Source organism: Bicyclus anynana, chromosome 26 (genome assembly GCF_947172395.1).
Source record: "Bicyclus anynana chromosome 26, ilBicAnyn1.1, whole genome shotgun sequence".
NCBI classification, from domain to species: Eukaryota; Metazoa; Arthropoda; class Insecta; order Lepidoptera; family Nymphalidae; genus Bicyclus; species Bicyclus anynana.
In genome coordinates, this window is record NC_069108.1 from 1,347,123 (window position 1) to 1,372,710 (window position 25,588).

The 25,588-nt window shown below is 36.7% G+C and overlaps 2 protein-coding genes across 2 annotated transcripts in view; one reads left to right on the top strand and one right to left on the bottom strand.

Annotated features, from left to right (window-relative positions):
* Positions 1–12,017, bottom strand: part of LOC112052951 (glutamate receptor ionotropic, kainate 2) — a 50,184-nt gene extending 38,167 nt beyond the window's left edge. Inside the window, exon 1 of the mRNA XM_024092201.2 lies at positions 11,763–12,017. The gene's annotated coding sequence lies outside the window, so the exon portion shown is untranslated. The remainder of the gene's footprint in view (positions 1–11,762) is intronic.
* Positions 12,018–15,199: 3,182 nt separating this feature from the next.
* LOC112055649 (uncharacterized) lies at positions 15,200–25,574 on the top strand. Its single transcript, XM_052889527.1, has 10 exons — positions 15,200–15,810; positions 17,154–17,354; positions 17,948–18,109; positions 19,473–19,616; positions 20,269–20,419; positions 21,665–21,816; positions 22,565–22,680; positions 23,285–23,442; positions 23,920–23,991; positions 25,339–25,574. The coding sequence occupies exons 1-10, from the start codon at positions 15,354–15,356 to the stop codon at positions 25,550–25,552; spliced, it is 1,827 nt and encodes a 608-aa protein (XP_052745487.1). The 5' UTR covers positions 15,200–15,353; the 3' UTR covers positions 25,553–25,574.
* Positions 25,575–25,588: the final 14 nt, after the last annotated feature.

Here is a 25,588-nt window from a genome sequence, read left to right on the forward strand (position 1 = left end):
GTAACTAGCCACGGCCCAAGCCTCTAACAGCTTGACCAATTAAGAAAATCTTAATCTGCCTAGCCGGGGATCGAAACCAGGACCTCTGTTTTGTAAATCCACCGCGCATCGTATACCACTGCGCCACGGAGGCCGTCAAAAGGATATAGACCGGACTGGATTCGAACCTACGCCCTCCGAATCGAAGGAGGTCATATCCAATTAGCTATCACGGCTCTGGTATAAAGTAACGCGTAAGAAATATAAAAAGTATACTAAATCTAGTTTGGAGAAAAATTGTCCTTTTTGCATCCGTTATTATACAATTTTTGAAAAAGTCGAGCTATTTGATTCGGAAACGCATAGGGAATACGCATTTGAAAGTCAAAACTGGCCGCAAACTTTGTAGTGTAAGAGCCAGTGGTTGTCAGGCCCGTGTCATTTTATAAGTCAAAGTCAAAAGACATCAATTCATAGAAAGAAAGAAAATTATTTTATTTGGACACATACACACACATAATACACAGAAGACAACAAAAAAAAGAAAGAAATTTTAAAAAATATAAAGAAAATTCATAATTTAAAGATTGGTATGGTATCAAAATGGTGACCACTCAGCATGTGATAGGCTAGTGAAGGTTGCACCAGCGTAGCGCTGGTCTTCCGTGAAGCCATGTGGTGACGCGATCGGAAACAACAAGAAGTGTTACTAAATAATAATTAATAATAAACCAAATTCGGGACACTGCTGAGCACATGTCTCCCCTTAGAATGAGAGCGGTTATGCCAAATAGTCCACCACGCTGGCCCAATGCGGATTGGCAGACTTCACACACGCAGAGAATTAGGAAATTTTCTGGTATGCAGGTTTCCTCACGATATTTTTCCTCCACCGTTTGAGACTCGTGATATTTAATTTCTTAAAATGAACATAACTGAAAAATTGGAGGTGCCGGACAGAAACTACATCCTCCGAAATCGGAGGCAGAGGCTATATTCACTGGGCTATTACGGCTCATGGCTCAAAAGTCATATTTATTACAATTAGGCTTAGTTTACAAGTACTTATAAAACGTCAGGTTACAAGTTGGTGACAATTGAAGTCGAAAACTTAAAATTAAATTTACAAGAAGTCACTAGTATTACGAGAAGATGTAGGTCAGGCCATATTCTTGTCATAGAATAGTGAAACCTCAAGCCATGTTACATATCGGTTCTCTTTCTACCAACTCTAACGCTTCGACAAGGAAAAATCGTATAGCTGGCAGTGACATTTGTAATCAATAAGACACGTGATCAGCGACGTGATCAGTGATACAGCGACGTTGAAAAAAAAAAAAAAAATTCATATCTTTGAAACTACGGAATGAATTTGAATTGAACTTAGGAAGAAAATTCATACTACGAAAAAAATTCAAGGAATACTTTTTATTGCGAAGTTAAAAACAGGAGATGAAATAGGCAATGAAAGATTTTATGGAAAGTTTTTCCATTTCAAGTTACATATAAACAAAATTATGCACTAGCTCTAAAATATTGAAATTAATGCGATTGATGAATTTTGAAAATTCTACAGTTTTTTTTATACGGAGCAGTTAGAGCGGTCGGACTCATCACCGAGTGGTGGTTCGATCCCCGTCCCGTGGGCCTATTGTCGTACCCACTCCTAATACAGTCTTTCCCGAGTAGTTCGAGGGAAATGGGAATATTGGTCATATTATAAAAAATATCTCAAATAATCTTTTTTTTAAAAAAAAAAGCTTTTACAAAATCAGGTATATGTGACCACCACAAGCTCTCATACTATTATGTAAAGTTGCACATAAAATTCATTCGCCGACGCCGCGCGCCGAATAATTCAATAAAAACTTCGCCAATACCGAATGCTTGATTAACATTTACACTGTTCCAGTTAGTCTTTAAAGGGTTTAGCATTTTCCAAAAATATCAAAATGGCGGCTAGTCCACGATATTTTATACTATAGACATTTTACGTGCATACAAAATCACCGCAAAAAGTGATCTATAATTACGAGTAGCTACTCTACTGAGCGCACACATGCAAAATTTTGTGTTTTATTCCATTACTAGCGAAAGCCCGCGACTTCATCCGCCCTTAGATCTCTTTAATCCAGCCCTTACAGTAGTATCGCTGTAAAAATGGAGTAACTTCTCCCGTTTTCCCAACATTTCCCTTCACTGCTCTGCTCCTATTGATCGTAGCGTGATAAAAAGTATACCATAACCTGCTCAAGAGTATGAATAATAATTGTACCAAGCTTCGTTAAAATCCGTCGAGTAGTATTTTTTCTATAACGAATATACAAACAGACAGACAAATATTTTACTGATTGCATTTTTGACTTATCGATCACTAATCACCCCCTGATAGTTATTTTGGAAATATATTTCATGACTGATTTATTATAAGTATCGATAAAGTTTTTACCGTTCTAATAATGCCTACCTTAATTAAAAGCGTTCTGCACGCCACTGTGAGGCAGTAAGGCAATGAGGAACAATACCTTTAAACAGTGGCGGATTTAGCCTAGGGCCCGGGGCTAGGGCGGCCAATTGCTAGGAGCGGCAATTTGCGAAGCTGAAGTGACAATGGACGGGGCACATAGTTCGAAGAGCCGATGGACGTTGGGGTCTCAAGGTGCTGGAAAGGCGACCCCGTACTAGAAAACGCAGTATTGGTCTACCCCCCACCAGGTGGACTGACGACATCAAGCGAGTCGCAGGTATTCGCTGGATGCATCCAATAGGCGGACAGGCTATTCGAAATGCACCCTATGATAAGGGTATTAAATGAAAGGGTTTGCTTAATGGGATACGAAAAAAAATATCACGTGACCTAATTCAATTGTGACGGCCTCCGTGGCGCAGTGGTATGCGCGGTGGATTTACAAGACGGAGGTCCTGGGTTCGATCCCCGGCTGGGCCGATTGAGGTTTTCTTAATTCAGGTCTGGCTCGTGGGAGGCTTCGGCCGTGGCTAGTTACCACCCTACCGACGAAGACGTACCGCCAAGCGATTTAGCGTTCCGGTACGATGCCGTGTAGAAATCGAAAGAAGTGTGGATTTTCATCCTCTTAACAAGTTAGCCCACTTCCATCTTAGACTGCATCATCACTTACCATCAGGTGTGATTGTAGTCAAGGGCTAACTTGTAAAGAATAAAAAAAAATTGTAATATTTAGTTTTTTTTTTTACATTATTTTATTACACGTATGTTAGGTGCTGAAAAAGGCGCTACTTTGGGCCCGAGGGCGGTTAAGGCAATCCGGCACTGGCACTCAGTAGGGAGGTCGTCGCTACCGGCGCCTCGGAAGCCTTCTAACTATAGTGTCAAATAACGCGGTCATGTTAGTCCCTTTTTATCACAGAAGGACACAACGTTGTTATTACTCATGATTAAAACTGTGTTCTGACATACAGTAACTTGTTCGCTAAATACAAAATTAGTCCAGTCAGTTTAGCCTGGAAATGGAATTAATAGGGATGATAACAGTTTTTTAAATTGTATATAAATTAATTATGCTAATAGTAAAGCAATTTTGTAAAAGTAACAGGGTATCTGCGATCATTACTTTCGGAGCTACAGGGATTTAAATGGTCAGATTTGCAGCGCTGTCGCGGATCCTTGAAAAACGTCCCATACAAAATGGCACGAACTAATCGTAGTACATAATGATCGTTAGATTTGTTGGCACGAACTAATGACGTCGTAGGTACATAATGATCCTTAGATTTGTATGTGCGTTCAAACAAAATTACTAATATCTTTGTTATTTGTGCGTTTATGTTTATAGTTCACATATTAAAAAATGTCACATTTAATGTAAGGAAGCTAAAACTGTATGAATTTTCATCTAATTACGATAAAAGATTTTGAAATTTTATAATCTCATTTATTTTGCAAATATCCAGACAATCTTTGCTTTTTATGTATTTTATGTATTTTTTTTGTTAACTAATTAACATTGACCCTATTTACGCGAATATATCATAAAAATCATCCCCATTCAAAGTCGCTGCTTTTTGGATATGTTGTTTATAACGCTATTTCGCTCATGTCAAAAAAGCTGCAATTTGATACAAGTTATATAATGTTGTTTCTATCAGCATATAAAATTTCAGCGCCGTTGTTTGTTTTCTCTCAAAGTTATTAATAATAACCCACTGCACGAAAAAATTCATGGTTCTCACGGAATTTGTAAAAGTCCAACGATTTTGTACTATCAGATATGTTACGTGCAATGGCGTAGCTTGCCTTGGATGCCCTGTATTAAATTTTGTTGGGGGGTCCAATGGGGATGATGACTAGGTTTGAATATATCGATTTTTATGATACATTCGGGTAAATAGGGTCATTGTTAATTTTGTTTAAACGCCCATACAAATGTAACGATCATTAATTGCCTACGACGTTATAAGTTCCTACCATTTTGTATGGGGTCTTTTTCCGCGGCAGCGCCGCAAATCTGACCCTTTAAATCCCTGTATCTCCGAAAGTAATGATCGCAGATACCCTGTTACTTTTACAAAATTGCTTTACTATTAGCATACTCTAAATTTATATACAATTTAAAAAACTGTCATCATCCCTATTGGCGGCAAATCCCGAAAATCTCTCTAAGTTTATTTCTCCGGGAAGCACCAGATTAAGAGAGATTATGGATTAAATTTTACTTTCACACTCAATGTATCTAAATAACTTTCGTTGTTTATTAAGCGACTAAATGAAGTTAAGACAATTATGCACATTTATCCGCCTCAGTTTTGATGCGCTAGTGACATATCTTTAGTATAAAATATCGTTGTGGATAGATACCTAAGATTTGAATAAAGGTAATGGTAAAATAAATTAGATTTTTCAACTTTGTGTTGTTATAAAATGGTAGCTAGGCGGATTCCAGAGTTATTGTTAGTAATTTTCCATTGTCCTCAGCTCTGGATATCCAATCTAAGACGACCTACATTGTAATAATAATAATAAAGCGAAACTACGCTATTTTAACCCGTACTTTGCAAATCTTATTATTATTTTATTATTTACTAGCGGACGCCCGCGACTTCGTCCGCGTGAAAGTCGTTGTAAACTTTCAACTACCCCTATCCTACCCTACCCTAACCTACCTCTACCCTTCCCCTACCCTACCCTATCCCAACCCTACCCCTACCCTACCCCTACCCTACCCTACCCCTGCCCTACACCTACCCTACACTACCCCTACCTTACCCCTACCCTACCCTACCCTACCCCTACCCTACTCATTAGGGCTGCACTCCTTTATTGTGATGAATAAAATAAATAAAGAATATTATAAGTGATGAGTGTTATAAACATAAGAGTAGACAAATATAATTAGAAAGCTCGGAACTGCTAAGCTATCGGGAGTTACACGTGTTATTGTGAGTCAACCATAAAAGATAGACATATATATGCTGTTGTGTTTTTATAGATCATTTTAAGGAGAACATTTCCGTCATATATGATTTCTATGTAGCTTTAACCATTAAGGCTGTACACGCGACGGAAGCTTAAAAAATTGAGTAAATTCTCCCGTTTTCTCAACATTTCTCTTCACTGCTCTGCTGCTATTGATCGTAGCGTAATGAAAAGTATACTATAACCTGCCCAGGAGTATGTAGAATAATTGTACCAAGTTTCGTTAAAATCCGTCCAGTAGTTTTTGTTTCTATAAAGAACATACAGACAGACAGACAGACAAAAATTTTACTGATTGCGTTTTTGGCATCAGTATCGATCACTATACTAATAGCATTAACAACTGAGTCTTAGGGCCATAAATCATTTCTCTATATCTATCTCGCTTGCACTTATGGGTCTTATGGAGCCGTCTAGTGAAGGGTGTAACAATGAAAGACATATTATCGATAAGTAAAGTTTATTATCGTATCTTGTTCACAAAATTAAAAAAATTAACAATATTTGATTTAATATAATACATATTTCATATTATATAATTATTAACTAAATAAAATTAATCTTCATCTGAGTCTTCATCATCAGAATCTTCGTCTTCTGCCAAATTTATTATATATTAGTATCCATAGTGCGCAACGAGTAACACATGAATGTATTTATTTAATTGCAGTAAACACATTTATAGCAAAAAAAATACGCAATGCAATTACATTAGAAACCGACCAATCAGAATCGTCCAAATCATTATTGACTCATCATTAGCACGTGCGCAGGTAGCCGTTTATCGATAATTAGGGTGCGCAGGTAGGCGCGCTGCACATTCCTATCTTTTTTGACTTTTATGACCGGACGACTCAGATGATAATGCGCATACTATAATCACCCCCTGATAGTTATTTTGGAAATATATTTCATGTACAGAATTGACCTCTCTACAGATTTATTATAAGTATAGATTTATTATTCAACAAACAACACATTGAAATTAAGCCTAACCATAGTGCAACACAAACCACAGTTAGTTTTACTGTGGACTGGTTATTACTGCATAATACAATATTTAGGAACAAACAGAACATTATTAACAAACAGAAGAGGATAAATACCAAGAATAATCATTATAGGGTAGTTAAATAAAAGTGTGAGTGAACCGGTGCTGCGACGCTACACAGGCTGTCCCAAAAAATAATTCTTTAGTTTCCGCTTATGTACGTTCGTGAGTATATTGGTATCTTTTAGAAGATTCTTTACCGCATCCGGAAAATCTAAATTAGATTATTAAGATTTTTTACCCGACTACAAGAAGGGTTATGTTTTTCGCGCGTATCTTGTATGTATGTAATATTCTATAACACCTCACTAGCGGACGACGTCGTCCGCGTAAAATTTAGTTTTTCACAAATCCTTCGGGAAACCATGGATTTTTTTTGTGTGCCTATGTGTTAATCCACAGTAAAATCTATTTCCATTCCAAGTAGTAGCGGAGTTAAGGAGTAACAATCATCCAAACAAACATACATCCATACAAACTTTCGCATTTATAATATTTTTTTCATTTTTAATCTTTACAAGTTAGCCCTTGACTACATTCTCACCTGATGGTAAGTGATGATGCAATCTAAGATGGAGCGGACTAACTTGTTAGGAGTATATATATACTAGCTGACGCCCGCGACTTCGTCCTCGTGGAATTTAGTTTTTCACAAATCCCTCGGGAACCATGGATTTTTCCGGGATAAAAAGTAGCCTATGTTATAATCCAGGCTATAATATATCTCAATACCAAATTTCAGCTAATTCGGTTCGGTAGTCAAGGCGTGAAAGAGTAACAAACATTCATATCATTAAAATCATCAGTTTTCGCAAATCTTAGGAAACCGTGAATTTTTTTGAAACCCTCGGAAACCATGGATTTTTTTCGGATAAAAAGCCTATGTTTTAATCCAGAGTAAAATCTATTTCCATTCCAAATTTCAGCCAAATCGCTTCAGTAGTAGCGACTTTATAGAGTAACAAACATACATCCATACAAACTATTTTATTTATATTCTTTAAAAGTTAGCCCTTGACTACTTTCTCACCTGATGGTAAGTGATAATGCAATCTAATATGGAAGCGGGCTAACTTGTTAGGAGTTACATATATTTTATTTATGTGTAAGTATAATATAGTTTTACACTTCCTGAACATAAACCCCGTGGCGCAGTGGTATGCGCGGTGGATTTACAAGACGGAGGTCCTGGGTTCGATCCCCGGCTGGGCAGCATCCCTGGCATTTGTCCAGGTCTGGCTGGTGGGAGGCCGTGGCTAGTTACCACCCTACCAACAAATACGTACCGCCAAGCGATTTAGCGTTCCGGTACGATGCCGTGTAGAAACCGAAAGGGGTATGGATTTTCATCCTCCTCCTAACAAGTTAGCCCGCTTCCATCTTAGATTGCATCATCACTTACAGGTGAGATTGTAGTCAAGGGCTAACTTGTAAAGAATAATAAAAAAAGGGGGGGCATTATATAATCGATATTGAAGCTAAAAATATTTTTCTTCGATTTTTTGTCTGTCTGTCTGTCTGTCCGTGTTTTTTTGTTATTCGGGCATCACACTGAAACTATTCAATGAATTCAAATGAAACTTGGCACGGTTTAAGACCATAATATGGAGGAGGTTATAGGATACTTTTTATTGCGAAAATAAAAAGGGGGTGAAATAGGGGTTCAAAGTTTGTATGGAAAATCCTTCATTTTTAGAGTTATATATTATATAATATATAATATATAGTCTATTACAATCTGTATTGTTTTTCCAGGTGATTTAGTTGTATTCAACAAAATCACTTAGATAAAGATCGATTATTATTATTCGGTTAAATATCGATTAAAGCAAATAACTCACTTAGTTGGCAACACTGTTCATGTTCGTGTCTTCAAAAAATCTCATAAAACAACTATAATATTGTCAATTATCGTTGTGAAACTTATTTTTTGGGGAAAGTTATAGCAAACCGCTATGGATAAAGTAATTTATTCATTATTAAACAAAAATTATCAAGTATTTTTTAGATTTATGTAAAGTGGGGGGCGGGGACGAAAGGTCTGGGCCGGGAATGGACATCCCCCTTTTATAAATCATAAAAAAAATACGAAATATAATGTGATTCAAATTTTTTTAGAATTCAACCCCTAAAGTGGTGAAATAGGGCTTGAAAGTTTACACAGTCTATAGAATAAAATCTTTGCCTGAGCATTACATTTTTGACTTCTCTCCCTAATTATTTGTTCAGCTGTTTCATCTTTGTATTGCTGTCAAGGTAAATACAAGTGGGAGTACGTATAAGAGCTATTTGACTTGCGAACAGATTCGTGAAATCTGATTGGATTGTAAAACATCTTCAAAGTGATTGCTTTGAAATTGATATAAAAGGATAAGTAAATAAATATTATTTATTTATGTAACAGGGGCATGTAGCCCAGTGGCGTGCAAAAGATTTTTAACTAGAGTAGGCTCTACATACATCATTATCAACCCATATTCGGCTCACTGCTGAGCTTGAGTCTCCTCTCAGAATGAGAGGGGTAAGGCCAATAGTCTACCAAGCTGGCCCAATTGGCAGACTTCGCACACGCAGAGAATTAAGAAAATTCTCTGGTATGCAGGTTTCCTCACGATGTTTGCCTTCACCGTTTGAGACACAAGATATTTCATTTCTTAAAATGCACACAACTGAAAAGTGGAAGGCTCCGGACCAGATTCAAACCCACACCCTCACACCCACAACCAATCGGAGGCAGAGGTCATATCCACTGGACTATCACGGCAATGAGGATTAATATCCCAGAATCCATGAAACATTTTTTACATTTTTTTTTTTCTGTCTGAGTAGGTGCCGATAGCTCCCTGCGGAACCACTACGGCGTCACCGGGGGGGTTGGGCGAGCGCAGAAGCATCGCCTGATGAGACCCGAAGGCTGAAAGAAAGATAGAGGACGGAACGGCTCTCTAAGGGCGTCTCCTATGAGACTCGGACCTCGGCTTAGAAGGCCACTCTGGAAGAGGTAACCATTGATTAATAATTATGGGCGTAAGTGGGAAAACTGTTAGTCCTTTAAATTCGAATGCTTTTAAGCGAAAACGAACTCGCGTTCGTCTGCTAGTGAATATAAAATTTTCCAAAAGAAAACTTCCTTTAATAAACAATGAAAATCCTTTGAGGGATTTTCACAGAACACCTAAGCACTGCGAACGTTTGAAATTGAACGCAAATTCTTTTCAATTCCCAGGTTGAAAAAAGCCTTTCCTATAAACCGATTCTGCGCTGAAGCCTTTAAGGCTGTGCGGCTAAGCCTTGTTCGCTGGCAATATGAAAGGAAAACTGTGGAGGAATGGAAACAGGTAAGTTTACCCTACGGCTTACGCGAGAGCACTTCTAAAATAGCAGTAATAAGTTTTCAACGGGTTTTCTTATACCCTTTTTTACAACCTGCTTTATCACACTATCAACATTATCAACCCATATTCGGCTCACTGCTGAGCTCGAGTCTCCTCTCAGAATGAGAGGGGTTAGTCCTTAGACCACCACGCTGGCCCAATGCGGATTGGCAGACTTCACACACGAAGATAATTAAGAAAATTCTCAGGTATGCAGGTTTCCTCACGATGTTTTTCCTTTACCGTTTGAGACACGTGATGTTTAATTTATTAAAATGCACACAACTGAAAAGTTGGAGGTGCATGCCCTGGGCCGAATTCGAACCCACACCCTGCGGAATCGGAGGCAAAGGCCATATCCACTGGGCTATCGCAGCTCTTATCACACTAATATTATAAAGGTGAAAGTTTGTGTGTAAGTATGTTTGTTCCTCTTTTACCCTGAAGCGATTTGGCTGTAATTTGGAATGGAAATATTTTCGGCTAAATGTCGGCTGGTGGGAGGCTACTAAAGTTACTTACTAAAATTAATAACCTTTGAGTGTAGTTGTGAAATTAACAGTTTCCTTTATTTTTTAACTAATTCCTAGTGTTTATTGTTGTTTTTTTTCTCTTTCTCTGTTTTTAATTTGTGTAAATTTATGTTAATTAATATTTTAACTTTTTTTTAACACTTAATTTTTAATTGTTAGTACCACCTACACTTTATGCATGATGTGACTACCTTTAAGTAAAGTTATATGTTTTTTTTTTATTCTATACAAGTTAGCCCTTGACTACTACCTCACCTGATGATAAGTGATGATGCAATCTAAGTTGGAAGCGGGCTAACTTGTTAAGAGGAGGATGAAAATCCACACCCCTTTCGGTTTCTACACGACATCGTACCGGAACGCTAAATCGCTTGGCGGTACGTCTTTACCGGTAGGGTGGTAACTAGCCACGGCCGAAGCCTTCCACCAGCCAGACCTGGACCAATTAAGAAAATCTCAATCTGCTCAGCAGGGGATCGAACCCATGACCTCCGTTTTGTAAATCTACCGCGCATACCACTGCGCCACGGAGGCCGTTAAATATATTTATGTGTGGCCGTATATGTGTTTCTATACCCTAGTTATTAAGTTTTTTAATTCTGTATACATATAATTTTGTTGGTGGTACAAATAATAAATAAATAAATAAATATTAATTTAAGCAATTGTTGTTAGTGTTACATTTTCAAATACAAATTATGAAAAAAGTTTGTAGGTATAAGCGGATGTCAAGGAGACGCGTGACTTTTTTTTATGGGTTTCACCGGCTTCACCACGCTGATTGTGTGACTCATTCTGGACATTCTTTGTTCTGTGGTTGTTAGTGAAACAAGACAATTATCTTAACCTCATTTTAGTATACCTACCTTTCTAGATACATACACTACGTAGGTACAGCGTACATGTTTGTTTTTAAATTTTAATATATTTAATATCTATTGTTAATTATAGACAATAAGAAGAAGAAAGAGTTAATTGTTTGTTTGCTTATTGCATGCATTGAATACCCTATAATATAAAACTATTGAACCAATTTAAAAAAATCTTTCACCATTATAATTCTACATTATCCCTGAGAAAAGGCTTTATTTTATTCACGTATTCCCACGGAAACGGGAACCACGCGAGTGAAACATTGCGTTCTATTAATTTTATATATAAACTAGCAGTTTATAATTAGGACTTATAACACCGTGTCTTTGCCTAATCCATAAAAAACCAACAAAAAAACCGTAAGCTAGTGATGCGCCAATCACAAGTTACAAAATACAAATCCAATTATCGTTACTAATTATCGTATGCCAAAATCCAATAATCCATACACAAAAAGAGAACCTGACAATGAAATGTCATCGGTTGGATATGCTTACCATGAATAATCTGACGGACAGATCTCGAAAACATGGGATCATTAATTCTTTTCCATGGACTCGCGTAGGTTTTGCATATTAAGTTATCAAAGCCAATTTATCGATATCACATGCAGTACACAACACACGTGTCACTGGACGTCCAAACGCACATTATTTCACACAAAGCCACGCATTTTTATCGATATTTCGTGACACTCAACGCGTTTTAGAGGTTTTCGAAACGATACAGTTTGTTAACACACCCATCGAAAGGAAGAATGAGGCTCTACTGATTATTTCATGGAAATACATAGCTATGATTATGTAAAATAACATGAATTCGGCACAGTCAAGCGACTATGTACCTTATTTAGTTAAGTGGTAGGTTAACATTGCGTTAACCAAGGGCAGAGGGTGGAAAACCACCGTGTTCCTCCCTATGTAGGGGGTGTGAGTGCAAGGGATGTGACATCGTGGTGTGATATTGAATCGATAAAATTACTGTTATGTTATGACTTATTACGTTAAAAGTTTTTAGGGACGTATTTTGTTTTGATTGTTTATGTTAAACAATCAAAACAAAAGTGATTAAGTATTTAGATGTTAATTTGCATGATATCAACAGACAGACATATTTCATTAGGATATGAAGACGAATAGATTGGATGACTGAAAATGTTTGTTTTCGATTGGACGAATTATTTATACAAAAAAAACAACTATTTAAATTGTTTCAATAATTTTAACCCCTACCCTAGTGTGTAAAGGTTCATTTTAGTTTCATTACCTATAACGGTGTTCTATACTTATACGAGTAATAAAACAGCTGTAACAGGTCAAATTCTGTACATTGAAGATAATTTGAAAATTTTAGTTGAAGGCCAATAAATAATCGAAACTGAAGCCATAAATATATATTTTTTATTTTTGTAGACCGGGCATCACGCCGAAACTGCAAAATGAATTAAAATGAAACTTGACACGATTTGAGACCAAGAATGTTTTAAGATACTTTATAACGTGCAATTGCAAAGGCAATTGCACGTTGTAGAGTCAACATCTCCTGAGGATGCTCCGGTTTCGGGGTGAAACGTACGTAGAGAGTATTTTGCCGGACCTGGGTGACGTTGTCGCATGGGTTCGTCGACTTTTCGCGGATGATAGCAAAATAAATAAATCATTATATAATCATGATGAACTTCCGCAAAGTAACGCCTGCTTCTATCCAAATTATTAGTTTATTTTTTATATATGAAACATGGAAAAATATGAGGTAGTGAAATAGGGGTAGAAAGTATAAATCGATTTCCACGCGGACGAAGTCGCGGGCGTCCGCTAGTTGAAGAATAAATGAGTAAAATAAATCGATCCTACTTTACATGTAAACAATTTTACAGAATTTAACTTTTATTTAAATTACACTAAAATTAATTTCTAGTACTTACCTATCTACTTAAGTATGGTCTCAGAGTTAAACCACAAACGGTCAAACAGACATGGCAAAACTATAATGGTCAATGGTCAAAACTATAATGGTAAATATTTATGTACCTACTATTTTTTTTGCAAATACATTCGAATTGCACAAATGTAGCAGGACGTGATGAGACCCTGAAAATTTACATAAATTGTTCGCCTCAGTTTTGACGGGCTAGTGACTTAACTAATAGTATAAAATCTTTGGAAAAAGTAACATTGTTGTGGTTTTAAATAATTTACTAAGTACTATTTCACAAATAGAAAGTTTGACAAGGTGCCAGGTAGTTATTCAGTTTTAAATAAAGGTCTTTGATTTATTTATACCTACGTATCAAATAGACATTAATCGATAAAACATTTCAACTTTCACATCACTAAATAAGAATCAGTGTGGCCAAATAATAAAAAATATTAATTCAAAATGTTTCTATTGTTATTATGAATTTACTACTCTTACTTCCTATATTTTACGTTTTTATGTAATTAGGACAAATGCAACGACCCTTTGTTTGAGAAGTTTGACTCTAGTGGAGAGATGAATAAATAATTTACCACGAAGTTTATAAGTTAGGTATATACCTACTACCTACCTATCTATTGTTAAGAAGACATTAATACCTACGACATGAAGTAACAGCTAAATATTTTTATGAACGTATTGTCATAGGAATGGGAACAGGGGCGTAGCTACCGCCGAATCAATGTTAAAGGGCCCCCGGTCTACAGGGGCCCCTTACGTGTGAAATCAATAATTAGCAAAATATTGTAATCTACAATCTCACTTAATCTAATGCTTCCCAAAAAAAAAACATATAAAATACTACATATAGAGTTTCACTTCAGAAGTTACAAAAGTTAAAACACTAAACAGCGATCTTTTTTTCCCAAATTGTTCGAAATCAAAAATTTCAAAATTAGATATTTAGGTATTTTCTTTGTTTATTTCAATGTTCCTACGATAATAGCTACAACGAACATTTTGGTACCAATTTTACTTTGTGGTGATAGAGTTAGGGGTAGGTAAATCAAAAACTAAAGAGATTTTTCGGGATTTGCTGCTCGTCTATATGTATTGGGCCATATAAAGTTTCACTTTACAAGTTACTAAAGTAAAAACACTAAAAAGCGATCATTTTTTTCCAAATTGTTCGAAATCAAAGATTTAAAAATTAGATATTTAGGTATTTTCTTAGTTTATTTCAGGTAAATCAAAAAGTAAAGACATTTTTCGGGATTTACTACTCGTTTATTGGGCCCCTCAACTAATTTTGATACAGGGCCCCTTAAAGGCAAGCTACGCCACTGAATAAGAACTACGCGGGTGAAACCACGAGGTTCTGGCAGTGCACTGCTAGTGTTTTCTATGTAACTATAAACATAATAGCTGTATGTTAAATAGGTATTAATAATGTATCTTTATTATATGAGTGTTGGTATGAGTCATCATAAAAATCCATATTATACCCTATGTAAAATTAAAAAAATGTACATCTCCAGAGGCTCGACAGAAGTGATACTTAGCTTAACCGCATGTGAGAAAGAGAAGCCAGACAGAGTGGTGCCGTAATGCGTTACGTTACGAAGCGGTTTACCTTCCCATAAGAAGTGATCACTTTACAAACCTACTAAACATAACAAATAGTAGTAGTATGGTAAGAAGGTAGTAGGGGCCTTTATTTTATGAGATATAAATAAATAAATAAATGTAGAGGTCGGTATTCAATATTGCATCGCCTAAAAATTAAAGGACTATTAATAAACAATATAGATTTGTATAACGTATTTTGTATTGTGAATGTTGTATTGGTTTTATTGTCTTAATAGCATAGTATATTTTAATGGCACATATTAATTATGTTGAATGTTAAAACAAAATCTCCGATTTAATGATTTTAATCTAATAACATGTAGGTACATGATTTTTTCATATGGCAATATCAAAATTCATGTCAAAATATTGTTATCAATCAGTCATTTGTCAAAGTCAAAGTCAAACAATAATAACAAAATAACCTCTAAATTTAAAGAACAAAAATATTTATTATATAAGAAAAATATCGAATATTTAACCATATAGTATATAAAACCATTGATTTTTATCTCATAATTATAAGTTGGTGTCTTTTAAAAATGAATGTCGCACGTAAAATCTTTAATATACCATACCAAAATATACGAAATAATGTATATAGAAATTTCAAGATTACAGCATCAAATTGCAATTCATCCACAACTACGGAGCCTCAGGTACAAGAGGAGAAGTTCGACTTCGAAGATCTCAAAGTACTTGAACGGGTAGAACGTAGAAAAGCAAAAATTCCACCATTCATGAAAGACGTTTTCGTCTCCATATATAATCGAGATTTGTTAGCTTACCCTGAAGTTTTGAATAAAGAAGAGTCCGCAGCATTAGAAGCTAGAGTTGCGGCGTTGGAAAAAGTGTTTTTGGACCCTAAAAAGAGTGCGGATGATCGGAAAAATGCATTATTAAGGACAGGGATGTACAGTGCTCCGTTAAACCTCACAGACAATGGTTTGGCGATGAATTATACGGAAAGTTTGCGTTATTTAGACGTTATAGCGACAGGTACAATATTTTATCTATTACCAGTTTCCATGAGAATATGGGGATAAAATAAAGCCTATGGCACTCACAAATAATGTAGCTTCTTATATTGGTAATGTGTAACGGGGATTGGATCTACGCAGGTGAAACCGTGCGGTGAATGCTAGTCTGATACAAAGTGAAAATACTTTTTGACCGAAAATCAATAAATCCGCCTCTCTACTTATGTTAAGTGAGAATTTACTTATACTTTGTAGTTACAACACCCTCACAGGGTTCCATTTGTAATAATTATGACATTTTATCTATGATATGTGTTAAATATTATAATGGAAAGGTAACTTAAATAAATAAATGAATTAGTGTAACTACCATACATAACAATAGGGTAGTCATATCAAATTTAATATAAACAATATTAATTTCATGGAATAATGGTCTGAATTATATCAATATCAATTACTGAAAGTTAAGGATTTCTTATAAAACTTAATTTAATTTAAATATTACATATTTTTTCTAATTTCCCAAATGTCACAAAGCTGTCATCTATTTGTGACTTCACTAACAAATTTGATGTACTAGGCATTTTGGCTCGTATTGTCAAAAACATATTTAAAAACTAAAAAAATCTCAAAAAAATATGGAAAAATAAATTCAGCCTACTAGAACGATAATGAACTATTTAAGACCATTTGAAAAAAGTGTCAGCTAGCCTATTACTTTTATAATATCAGTATAGATAAAAAAATTAAGAGTTATAGTTCTTAAACCACTTGTTCAAATTTAATGTAATATACATTATTAATGTTCATTCATATATTCAATGTAATATTCAATTTGAAATATACTATGTCTATACAATGCCTGAGAGCTGTGATAGCCTAGTGGATATGACCACTGCCTCAGTTTCCGGAGGGTGTGGGTTCGAATCTGGTCCGGGGCATGCACCTCCAATTTTTCAGTTGTGTGCATTTTAAGAAATTAAATATCACGTGTCTCAAATGGTGAAGGAAAACATCGTGAGGAAACATGCATACCAGAGAATTTTCTTAATTCTCTGAGTGTGTGAAGTCTGCCAATCTGCATTGGGCCAGCGTGGTGGACTATTGACCTAACCCCTCTCATTCTGAGAGGAGACTCGAGCTCGGCAGTGAGCTGAATATGGGTTGATGACGACGATACAATGCCTGCTTTGGTACTTAAAATTCAGTCTTCTGATTTCATCTATAACACAGTTATGGGGGTTTCAAAATGGCTTGAATTGCTTCAAGAATAGTGTATACGGCTGTGCGACGTTTTTGCTCGACTTGGCAGGGACACTGCTGTGCGCCCAGATCTAATTTTGTATTCCTTGTTTACAGATTTAAAACTCGGACAGACAATAAGTGACCACTGGGTGGGGCTGAATGTGATCAAACAAGGCTTAAGCTCAGACGACTACAGAAAGCTCATCGGAGACATGACGTCAGGGGATTTGACCATTAACTTATGCATACGAGAGAAGATAGCTGAAAGATTGTTGCAAGCGGATTTTAGCACTAGTGCTACAATGGATTCAAGAGGTTTTTTTTTTATTCAAAGTCAAGTCAAGTCCTTTGGCTGAGATCTTACATTTTCGACGGCCTGCGTGGCGTAGTGGTATGCAAATGGATTTACAAAACGGAAGTCCTGGGTTCGAACCCCAGCTGGGCAGATTAAAATTTTCTTAAATGGTCCAGGTCTGGCTGGTGGGAGGCTTCGGCCGTGGCTAGTTACCACCCTACCGACAAAGACGTACCGCCAAGCGATTTAGAGTTTCGAAGCGATGTCGTGTAGAAACCGAAAAGGTTAAAGTTAGCCCACTTCAATCTTAGATTGCATCATCACTTACCATCAGGTGAGATTGTAGTCAAGGGCTAACTTGTAAAGAATAATAAAAAAAAACATGATGTTGTGATGTCTAAGACAGCAGCGGGCTAAATTGGAATAAATACAAGGTTTTTCTATAATTCAAATTCAAAAATCATTTATTTCAAGTAGGCTCAGTTTACAAGCACTTTTGACACGTCAGTTGACTATTTGTAAACATTCTACCACCGGTTCGGAAGGCTGGTTCTGCTGAGTTGATTAATCTATGCTCTAAATCAATACATAATTTTTAAATGATCTTCATCAGGTATCTGGCATATAACTGGTGAGAAGATTTGCCACGACTCGTCAGGGTTCCTGCTGGTGCTGTGCCTGGTGGATGGCAACAGGTTCAAGACGCTGCTGGTGCACCCCAACGCGCAGGGGGTCAGCCAGTCGGGGCCATTTGTGACCTTCCACCAGACCCCAGGTAAGGCGATCTTTAGCTTACTACATTTTTTAGGGTCCTGTACCTCAATATCAATGTCGTACTCGTATCTTTTTGTTATCAATATGCCGTGATAGCCGTGATAGTATAGTGATAGTGGCAAAAAATAACATCTCACTTATGTGCTACCTTCTGATCAGTTTGAAGGCGGTGCCAATCCAGTGTCATGTTTTAATTAAAGCCATTTCTGAAAGAACCACAGATATTTTGTAATTTATACGGCTTGAATTAAAACATCACTGGCTTGGCACCGCCTTCAAACAGATCAGAAGGTAGCACATAAGTGAGATGTATTTTTTGCTTTGTAGTTTAATTTTTGAGTTGGAAGTCGGTTGAATTTTTTTATTAAAATTTTATACCTTCCTACATTTTTTAGGGTCCTGTACTGAACCCTAATAAGATCACTTTGTTGTCTGTCAGTCAGTCAGTCAGAACCCTTTATTTTGGGTACGCGTTAGGATATAGTATATCCTAATACCCTAATGATATACGATACCTAGGGGGTCAAGTTTGTATGGAAAGTTCTTTAAATTTTTCAAAAAGAAATATTTTTCAAAATTCTATCCCTATAGGGTTAAAATATGGTTGAAATTTTTTTAATACAAATAGTTCGTTCTGAATTATAGTGTTTTACTTTTTTTTAATTACTTATCTATACTTAATATTATAAAGCTGAAGAGTTTGTTTGTTTGTTTAAACGCGCTAATCTCAGGAACTACTGGTCCGATTTGAAAAAATCGTTCATTGTTAGATAGCCCATTTATCGAGGAAGGCTATAGGCTATATTTATAAAATTATTTATTTTTTCGCTTGTATTTGTTAGATTGCCAAAAAGCAGACTGTGGCAATTATTAATTAATTAATAATAAACAATTAATTCTATATTTTTTTTTTCCTTTTTTTTAAATTTTTTTTTTTGTGTTTGCTAGCTTTTGAGATTAATTTTTTTTTGTTCTTCTGAGATTACACTACTGTATTTTTTAAACTGTATTTTGTTTTATTTTATTAGTGATATAATTATTTTATGTGTTCTGTTCTTCCCTCCTAAGGGTCTGACAGAATACCAGCGTTGTGGGTACTGATGTACTCACAGCAAATTTTAGCTGAGTCAGGTCCATTTTTTTGGCACAACATATTTTCTATATATGTATTAGTTTTAAGTTATTATTACGATGTAAATGTATTAGTTTTAAGTTATTATGTAGTTATGTGTTGTGTTAACAAATAAATGATTTCTATTCTATTCTATTCTATATATTATCCCCGTATTAATACGGGAACGGGAACCACGCGGGTAAAACCGCGCGGCGTCAGCTAGTAATTAACATGGTTAATAATCTTCCAGCCACGCCTCTCGACGAGATCACAGAGGTGGCTCTTTCACAGGCGTTCGGCACGTCGCGTTTGTACACCGCCACGCTGGCTAGAAGCAGGCTGTTGGGTTCTCTCAACGCGTGCATGGACTACTTGAGGCCCAGGTTCTTTTCCGGTGAGTCGGTACACGTAAATCGTGACATTGACCTTAATAAAGAACTAGCGAGCGGATTAGTAATAACTTGGGATTATCTATTAAGAAACAGAAGACCAAAATTATGGTAATAGACAAAGATTTTCTGCTATAAGATATGTTATGATGATATTAAATACTGTTAGATGTGTTACTAGCACATGAAAAATGAGGCGCTCAAAAGAGGAAATTTCCACATCTTAATGTCAGTTGTGGTCAACAACGAACGTTATTTATAATCTTATGACGGCCTCCGTGGCGCAGTGGTATGTGCGGTGGATTTACAAAACGGAGGTCCTGGGTTCGATCCCCGGCTGGGCAGATTGAGATTTTCTTAATTTGTTCAGGCCTGGCTGGTGGGAGGCTTCGGCCGTGGCTAGTTAGGTACGATGCCGTGTTGAAACCGAAAGGGGTGTGGATTTTCATCCTCCTCCTAACAAGTTAGCCCGCTTCCATCTTAGACTGCATCATCACTTACCATCAGATGAGATTGTAGTCAAGAGCTAACTTGTAAAGAATAAAAAAAAACCTGGTGGGGGGACACTATAAATTATGCAATAGTTTAAAAAAGTCAAATACCCAATGACAAACCTTACGTGCCTAGCAATAAGGTTCATTTTAATACAATTGTCAGGTAAGCCATTAATGGAGATCCCCACGATCCGCGCCACGGTGGGGGACACCTTACTTAAGATATACGCGAGCGAGAGCGTCGACTACTTCACCGCCGGACTGCTCGACGGGTACCTGGAGCCCGACGCGGACCTCGAGATTGCTATGTGCAGGTGAGTGGTCACCAATTAAGCAACTGTTTCAACCCCCTCCAACCACCTAGTGATATGTGGTAAGATTTAAAACAAACCCCTCAAATGTACCAACCAATGTACCAAATGTACAACACTTATAAAATAGATATCTTAAAAGAAAATAAATTGACGTTATTTAAAGAAAAATTTAAAAAAAAAATGGCTAGCCATTTTCCTCTAAAGGTGTTGAAAAAATCCGCTAGGGGACCACCAGGGGGGGGGGGGGTTACAAATAGACATAATGACCGTCAAATTATAGTAAGCGACATTTTTATTTTACAAGTAAAAAGGTAAAATTTTATAATTACTTTTACTAACGATAATGAACCGAGCCGCCGTGACAGCCCAATGAATCTCCTCTCCTCTGCCTCCGATTCCGGAGAGTGTAGGTTCGAATCCGGTCCAGGGCATGCACTTTTCAGTTGTGTGCATTTTAAGAAATTACGAGTAAATATCACGTGTCTCAAACGGTAAAGGAAAAACATCGTGGGGAAACCTGCGTATCAGAGAATTCTCTGCGTGTGTGAAGTCTGCCAATCCGCATTGGGCCAGCGTGGTGGACTATTGGACTAACCCTTCACATTCTGAGAGGAGACTCAAGCTCAGCAGTGAGCCGAATATGGGTTGATAAAGAAGAAGATTTTTTTATTGGTAATTATTGATTATTATATTGATTTACGTAATTGTTGTTAGTGTTAAATTTTGAAATACAAATGATGAAAAATGTTTGCATTTGCGGATGTCAAGAAGACGGGTGACGTCTGTTTTTTATAGGTCTCACCAGCTGCACCACGCTGCTTGTAAAGACTCATTCTGGATCGTTCTTTATTCTGTGGCCGCCGCTTTCAAAATGAGCGCAACAATGTATGAAATGTGAACTTAGACCATTTAAAAGAAAGGACCTGCCTCGTAAACCGTTACCCCTCTGTCAAAGATCAAGAATCAATGATCTAACGCGTTTATAAAAATTACGCGTGTGTGTATTGCGAGTCAATTATATAGTTGTGTGTAGTGTATGGACACAGAATATACTTAACGGTGTTAAATGTTTTCGATGTGTGAGTTTACCTAGTCCCCCTCAAAAAACGACAGACGTTTGTTGGTGAATTTGGGTGCGAAACAGGTCCATTCTTTTTAATGGTCTAAGGTTTCACCGTCTTCACCACGCTGCTTGTAAAGACTCATTCTGGATCATTCTTTATTCTGTGGATTCTGTTGGTGCAGGAACTTCATAGTACAGCACGCCCAGAGTCAGTTGCTCCAACTGCTGGCTATCCCAGGGGTAGAGAAGCAGGCGGAGTGTCTCCGACTCCTGGAGGACATGAGGTCATTAGCTATGAGGGGCGAGACCGTTGAAAGCGTCAATATGCATATTGGTAAGTTCTACAAGACGAAGGTCCTGGGTTTGATCTCCAGCTGAACTGATTGAGGTTTTCTTTATTGGTCCAAGTCTGGCTGGGAGGCTTCGGCTGTGGTTACTACCCTACCGGTAAAGACGCCAAGCGATTTAGCGTTTTTACGATTTCGTGTAGAAACTGAAAGGGGTGTGGATTTTCATCCTACTCCTAACAAGTTAGCCCGCTTCTGTCTTAGATGGCATCGTCACTTGCCATCAGATGAAATTGTGAATTAAAAAAAAACTGATTTTGAGGGTTCCGAACGTAAGTACGTACGAAAACGGAACCTAGAAAGCTGTAATTTAGCATAAGTATGTACATTAGGATTGTCGACAAAGTCGTAAAATATTATCTTGAGAAATATTTTTTTAACACAATTTTTTGGTAATTTTATTCAAAACCGACGTTTGATTAACTTGATTAATACAAACGTTATGTAAAAAGGGTGTTTTTGAAATATATCTTATTATTATTATCTGTGATTCATCTATAGCATTCGATTAGGTATGCTGACTCTAAAAGCTTATGATAAGCCCAATGATTCTTTAAGACTGTTGTGCTTTCTTTCCACTTAACTTGGATAATTTTAAAGGTATGCATTGCAGAAAAGTTGTAGTGCTTACTTGAAAAAGTGGTCTTACAAGGATCAATCTATGGTCCATTTTTATTTCTCCTGTATATAAATGTCCATGTTCTTTCAAGAAGTTAATTTTAATTTTGTTCCCAGCTCTCAATGGCATACACCACGCGGGCAAGGAGATGGCCAACGAAGTGAGGCAGATACGGAACCCGCTGTTCAACCCGTCGTTCATCATCAAGAAGATGATACAGGACAGGCATCAGGTACGTTTGACGTGAATTGCAAATTCAAAATGTTGGTATACTTGGCGCCGCACTCGTTACGTCAAAGGTTTCAATTTATTTTATAATTAGCAGATATCAAAAGGTCATAAATGTAAAATACTAATTTTAAAATTTGTCTGACTTTTTGAATAACATTTGCACATTTATCTAGTTCTTTGACACAATCTTCGATATTTGACGTATTGTTTGAGCTATCGAGTGATGAAATTAAATCGTTATTAAAGATAGATTTGTAGCTAGGAACATTACACTGATTTGAAGATCATCAGTTATTTTTAGCTGCCTCAGACTAAAAAGCACAAGTTAGACTTTAAATGATCAAACATTCAATAAACATGAAAAAATATTCAATGCTAACGTTATTCCAATTACTATTAAATTTAAATGCACACTTTAGACTATTTATGTTCATTGCTGTAAATGCTTTTAGGTACAAAAATATGTGTTTTTATACAGCCCTTGTTTTATGTATGTTGGTTCTTTAAGCTATGTCTGATATCAATACAAGTAGTATTGATATCAGATGAAGGGCAAAGTCCTTTAGAGACATAATGACGTCATAAACGTACAACATTGTCCCCAGGAGAAGGACGAGCCCAAGCTGACGCTGTACCTGGCCGAGCACCTGCACCCGACGCTCAAGAAGCCGTCGGAGCAGCTGGAGTACTGCGTGCTGCGCATGCGCTACACCTGCGAGACGCTCATGAGCCGGCACGGCACCGACGTCGTCAACGCTCACACGTAAGTCATCTCTGTTTTTCATCACTTTCATGAATTTCCATTTCATCATTTCATTTTATTTCATCATCTGATAAGTCGACTAATTCAATTTTATGAATGCTTCCTGGTTTTTAGGTTTTTCTGCGTTTGGCGTGACTTATCTAAAGCGTTTGATTTTGTGCATCATGAAACGACAATGCTATAGACTTAAGAATAAAGCTTATAACTTGCTGCTGATTTAGCTAATATAGTATAAAATAAATGAACATCGGCTTAATTGAGCTGTTGTAAATAGTGGTGTCCCTCAAGGATGTATATCCGGGCCATTTCTATTTCTAATTTACGTCAATGACCTTCCTCATCTATAGAAATAATTACGAAATAGTTACGTTAGGTTTATGCTTAAGTGTTTAAAAATATGAAAGCAAAGTGTATATAACTCACAATTTCTAAATGAATAGGTATTCATGTATAACTAAACTTATACATTTTTTACAGAGAGTTACGCCGACTTGCTGAAGCGGCTACGGAAATTTTGACCATGACTGCAGTGTTGGGTCGAGCATCAAGGTAGCTACATCTTATATTATAAACTAGCGGACGCCCGAGACTTTGTCTGCGTGTAATGCAGTTTTCACAAATCCCGCTGGAACAAAGGATTTTTCTGGTATAAAAAGTGGCTTTTCCGTTGCTCAATAAGGTCCTCTATCTGCCAGTTAAACTCCCATTATAATCGGTTGAGCCTTTTCAAAGACTAGTCTGGACAGACACTTTTATAAAAGTTCGTTTGTGTTTTCGTGTCAATGACTGATATGTATTAAGTTTATTACTTAATGTATACATCGGCGGAGCAAACTAAATTCTACCTCTGATAACGGTTGCCTCAGGTTCTAAGTATAGTTCTACCCTCTAACTTCAATATTGATCTAGTATAGCGCTGGTACTATCAGATGTAAACCAGGATTAACTAGCGTAAGCCAGTCACGACTGAAATTACGGGCTGGCAACCGCCAGTGGCAGGGTTAAAGGGCCCTTTTACAGTTAACTAATACTCCCCTTCTCCACTCATGTCACCTTCCAGCTAAGTAACTAGCAATGCTATTATTATAATGGCCTCACTATATGGATAACTGACTCACCGAATTCCTTCACTCACCGCTAAACTGACTAGATTCAGCTAAAGCGTTCAACTGGATCAACTTGAAATCTACCGCGAGCTCTCTCAGAGATCGTCAACTGACAGATGTCCACAGACAAACAACCGACAGATAAACGACACGTCCTTGACGTTTCTAACAGATATCGCTACCTAATTAGTTACTCTAATTAATGTAAGATGGCGCTACTATCTAATGGGGATGATGACTAGGTTTGAATATATTGATTTTTATGATAGATTCGGGTAAATAAGGTCAATGTTAACTAATTTATATATAAAATCAAAGATTGTCTGGACATTTGCAAAATAAATGAGATTATAAAATTACAAAATCTATTATAAAACTTTTGTTATAATTAGATGAAAATTCGTACAGTTTTAGCTTCCTTACATTAAATGTGACATTTTTTAATAAATGAACTATAAACATAAACGCACAAATAACAAAGATATTAGTAATTTTGTTTGAAAGCCCATACAAAACTAACGATCAGCGAGCCAACGACGTCACTAAATCGTGCCATTTTGTATGGAGCGTTTTTCAGGGATCCGTAACAGCGCCGAAAATCTAACCCTTTAAACCCTTGTAGCTCCGAAAGTAATGATCGCAGATATCGTGTTACTTTTACAAAATTGCTTTACTATTAGCATACTCTTAATTTATATACAATTTAAAAAAAAACTGTCATCATCCCTATTCTCCAACATATATTAAGAGCCTGTGATTTAAAAATTTAATTTATTAAATTATTTTTCAGATCATACTGTATAGGTGTGAGAAACGCAGAAATCGAGATGAAATTGGCCTCAGTCTTCGTGGAGAGCACCAAAGATAGAGTGAAGAAGTTGCTTCTAGAAGCAAACGAAGGGGAGTATTTGAATCTGGACTACTTCAGGCTGGAGTTCGGTCAGAAGGTTCTAGAAGCAAACAGCGTGCTGGTGGAAAAACCCACTGCGAGGGTTTTTTGGTAGATTAATATATGTTTAGAATGTTTGTTATGTGTTTTA